The sequence below is a fragment of the Lathyrus oleraceus genome, chromosome 1 (assembly GCF_024323335.1).
Source record: "Lathyrus oleraceus cultivar Zhongwan6 chromosome 1, CAAS_Psat_ZW6_1.0, whole genome shotgun sequence".
Classification (NCBI taxonomy): domain Eukaryota; kingdom Viridiplantae; phylum Streptophyta; class Magnoliopsida; order Fabales; family Fabaceae; genus Lathyrus; species Lathyrus oleraceus.
In genome coordinates, this window is record NC_066579.1 from 86,168,172 (window position 1) to 86,172,663 (window position 4,492).

The following is a 4,492-nucleotide window of genomic DNA, read 5'->3' on the forward strand; positions in this document are numbered from 1 at the left end:
ATTAGTTCTCTTATATTCTTGGCATAAGACTCCGGAGATAAAAGGTGATTAGTTTCTTAAAGAATATTTCAAAAATAAGTTAAACATAAGTCCTTTAAAGAGTGTTCAAATTCCACATCGCCACAAGACTTCTAAGATAAAAGATGTTTAGTTTCTGCTTCGCCACAAAACTTCCAATTTACCCAATATTTCTCTCAGATGCAAATCAGTATCACAAAACAGAGACGATAAGAACAATATGTCTGACCCCCAAAATGTATCTAATACTACAAATATATATAAGCGGACAAGAAAGAAATGCCGCAATAAGAATGATATTTTTAGATTTTTAATTAGCTTCTGAAAAAATTTGGGAGGAAAGGGAGTTTTTTTTTAAAGATAAAGAGACTTTGAAACGGTATAAACTTTTTAACCAAGACCAAAAATAGACTAAATCATAGACATTGACTATAGATTTGAAAATATTTGACCTACTTATTAGTGTTAATTGACATTGTCAATACATTCTTGGTGGTAAAAGAAAACTTTTGCTTAACATAATCATTTAAGAATTGAAGTCAAACTTGTTGAAGTGAGTATTGACCAAAGACAATGCATAAGTTGAGCAATGTCTCAAAATTGTTGTCAAAGTTAAACTTGACAGCCAGCCATAATGGAATGGAATGGATGCTGAGATGAGATCATGCATGCATGGTTGCAACTTGCTAATTAAATAGTATTATATTTGGTACCTCTTTTTCAAAACAAAATAAAAAACCTTATCTTTTGTTCTTACAAGAATTATTAAAATTAAAAAAAGACTATTATGACCATCTTCTTTGAAGAAGGTTGTTCTTCTAACCATCTTCTAGGTTTAATATTAAGGACTAAACCAAATAGATAACCCTCTTTCTCCCCCTAAAAAAATATTTTGCTAATTTAAAAAAATACCTATCTAACACAACAAACATATGATGCTGTTATTCTTAAAACATCTTGAAACTAAAAAAAAACTTAACCAACTTGACAATGGCTAGGAAATAATACTCTATATGCTGCTCAGCTCCAAAGACTCACATTTTCTACTTAAGATTGTTGTTTCTTGTAAATACTCAAATCCGCATGAGTGTCGTTGTAGCGCTGGCTCAGGTAGTCGCGGCATAAAATAGGAGGAAATCTACAACAACAAAAGGAGAAAATGTAAGATACTTTAAGTTTATACCACGCGAATCAAGTTTCCAGTCGCAACTTTAAGGTGACTTCGATTTTTCCAAATCATATGCAGTTGGTTACGGTTACATTCACATCGACCGGACCGTGTTTGTTGCAGTTTCAAAAATTACAATGTAAATGAAACCATGATATGTTGGCAATCGCAATTTTAAACCTAGATATCCTCGGTAACGAAATTAACTTACTTGGGAGGGTTAGTTTCGGATTTGCAGGTTGGCAAGCATTCCACTAAACAATCATGACTAGGCTCCAAAAAGTACGCAATCTGTAGAACAAGACAATATCGCGATATTCTAATGATTAATATGAATAATTTAGTTGAATTATAACGCAAGCCAAGTGATTTATTGAATTTCTTCATGTGTGTGAAGAAACTTTAAATGAAAATCAATATGAAACAATGTGAGCACTAGTTTTATATAAAGATTCGAAAAGGGAAGATGAAAACGTTGAATCAAAAGGGAAGGTATTTTGGTGCTTACAGAATATCTCTCTTGACCGTTTCCTAGAACTCGGTGCAATGTGGATCTGAAAATAAATGCAAAACAAATTGTTGATTACACACTCAACATGTCAATAAATTTTTGCGTATATTTGGTTCTTCGTCCAAATATATGTTTTCTCATGCTCCAAAGCAAGTGAAAACAGCGACACTAGAAACTGTTTCTTCAAGGTGGATGTGAGTCGTGCGTCGAACGCACTTCCGCCACCAAAACAAGCACGGGCTTATAAGTAAACTAAATTATGCAGCATAAACAAAAGTTATGTCTGCCTCAATCAAGCTCGAAAATACCACAAGGTGAGAAAGATTTCTTACTTGAAAACACCATTGCTCCAGCGCTCAAGCATGTCACCGAGATTCACTACGAATGCCCTGCAACAAAAGCAACTAGTCAAATAATCTAAGTACTTCTGAAGAACGGCGTGAAAAAGTAACCACTCCAACACCTTTTACTTTTCTATAACAGTTACAGTGACAGAAGGACTAACCCCTTCAATGGTGACACATCCTCCCATTTCTGAGGTTTAGCATCCCTATCCTTGCATATCTGCAACAAAAGCCATTGACTTTCACGATTACATCACATTGACATTTCAGATTGAAGACATTTTCAGTGTCTGACACCAATATGTTACATCCAATTATTTACGTTTTCTCAAACTATGTGTCAGTGCCAATGTGTCCTGTGCTTAACAGGTTTTTAATTAACTACAGCATATATTTGTAATCTCAAATGAAATATCAGCGGGATCCTTACTTGAAGACCAGCAATATCATCGGTTGCTAAGAGTGTAATTAAACCAAAGTCAGTATGAGCTCCAGCTCCGAATAATCCTTCTGAAGGATCCGAGATTTGACCTTCACAAAACATAGATGAACACAACTATATAATTTATCTTTCTAATTGTACAAGCTACAATAAAGACACCAAGAACACCGATTCAATACCTCCATAGTGCAGCAAACGCAGAGTTGCAATCGGCTCTCCAAGCATTTCTGGTTTTTCGAAAAAATCGACATCCAAATCAAGTGCAAGGGCTATTATCTTTCCAACCGCTTTCCCGACTTCTCTGGATTCCACAAATAAATAAAATAGTTAACCGAAAAAAATGACAAATATGTGAAGAAGACCTTTTCCTTTAGACTAATAAATGTCAATCATAATACACTACTACACAAGTTGACTCCATGTAACAAAAAAACGCAATCATATTCATTTTATTTTTCTTTCAAAAAAGACTGCAAAAGCAATACATGTCAAACCAAGACATCTCATTCTTAACTATGTTAGCGCAATCATATTCGTCCGGAGACGTAAACAACCTTTGATATCACACCCCTAAGTGTGGTCGTCGACCAATTTTTTAAACCCTAACAAACTTCAGATTAGCTGGTTCCGATTTGAACCACAAATGATCAAAACATTAGCTATGTTGCAGGCTATGAAGCTCGGGACATGACACAAGATTCTGACACGATGACACCGACAATACTTTGAGGAAATTGAATATAAACATTAGACACGTCTTCAATTTGAAGTATCTGAGCTAAATATTGCATCTTAATCTTATCACAGAAAAATAACATCATTGACACTTACAATGCTTCTCTATGAAATTTTTCCATAGTTTCCCTCCATCCTGGAAGAACATCTACACAGAAAAAAAGTATAAGTACAGGAAAAAAATTACATTAAACCAAACAAAAAAAATCCAAGAAAATGGAATATCAATTAGATAAAAATTAGATTTTTTTTCTCAAAAAAACAAAAATTGATTCATTTTACCTGGTGCAGGCCATTTATTAGTCCCATAAAAGGGTTTACTTGATTCTGGGTCATCTTCATCTACTTCAACTCCAATATAAAAACCCTCTTTGTAATCCCCTACTTGAAAAATAGTGAAAAACATTTCAAAAAAAATGAAATTTTTATCTATAATATACACATGCAACAAAATCAAAAGGGTGATTAAAGTATAGTACCATGAATTTGATGTTCAGGATCAAGTGTTTCATCAAGAACAGGTGTATATCCTCTGTGTTTTTCATTTCTCAAAATCTTCATCTTTTCATTTAAAGGAAGAGAGAAAAATCTCTTGCTTTGTGCAAAAACCTCGTCCATGAATTCCTCGGTTATTCCATGGTTTATAACATAGAAAAAACCAGAATCCAAACATGCCTTTGAAAATCCCAACAAAAAAAAACATGGAAAATTAAGGTTAATGTTTGAAAAAAAACAGAGTAAATTAAATTGACCCAAGTTGTTTTGTGATGGAAACAATTTACAAACCTGTTTGAGTAAATGAACGGATTGGTTTATGTTGGGATTTGAGAGGTCGATGAGATTAAGAATGGAGAATTTTGTTGGGTTAGAAACAGGGGATTGTGTTTCGTTGCTCTGTTTTCCCATGTTTTGAAAATGGAAGAAGAAAGAAGAAGAATGAAGGAAAAAAATGACCTCACAAAAACCACTTTGACATAATAAACACAACAATTAATGGTTTTCTTATATATCACAACAACATTTGCCACCATTCATATTTGCATTATTTTATTTTATTTTCTCTAAGATACATGAAAAAATTAAATATTTTTTTTACTAAAATATAAATAAATTTTATTAGAATAGTTTTTTTTTGAATTTTTTAAAAATAATATCAAAATAACTATTGTTTCAAAATATTTATTAATATAATCACTTTTTTTAAAAAAATTAACAAAAAGATCATTTACATTGGCGCATACAATGAAACTATTGGACATAGGCGTCATTTTGGT

The 4,492-nt window shown here is 32.7% G+C and overlaps 1 protein-coding gene across 2 annotated transcripts; it reads right to left on the minus strand.

Moving 5' to 3' along the window:
* Positions 1-705: 705 nt before the first annotated feature.
* On the minus strand, positions 706-4,202 carry LOC127117713 (2-oxoglutarate-Fe(II) type oxidoreductase hxnY). 2 transcript variants are annotated; one of them, XM_051047818.1, is made up of 11 exons: positions 4,005-4,202; positions 3,698-3,893; positions 3,501-3,599; positions 3,315-3,366; positions 2,663-2,784; positions 2,472-2,572; positions 2,203-2,261; positions 2,030-2,086; positions 1,695-1,740; positions 1,398-1,477; positions 706-1,156 (listed from the first exon to the last, which is right to left on the minus strand). In XM_051047818.1, the coding sequence occupies exons 1-11, from the start codon at positions 4,122-4,124 to the stop codon at positions 1,066-1,068; spliced, it is 1,023 nt and encodes a 340-aa protein (XP_050903775.1). In that variant the 5' UTR covers positions 4,125-4,202; the 3' UTR covers positions 706-1,065. The 2 variants fall into 2 exon arrangements, with proteins under 2 accessions (XP_050903775.1, XP_050903768.1); XM_051047811.1 differs by having other exon boundaries at positions 3,501-3,602.
* Positions 4,203-4,492: the final 290 nt, after the last annotated feature.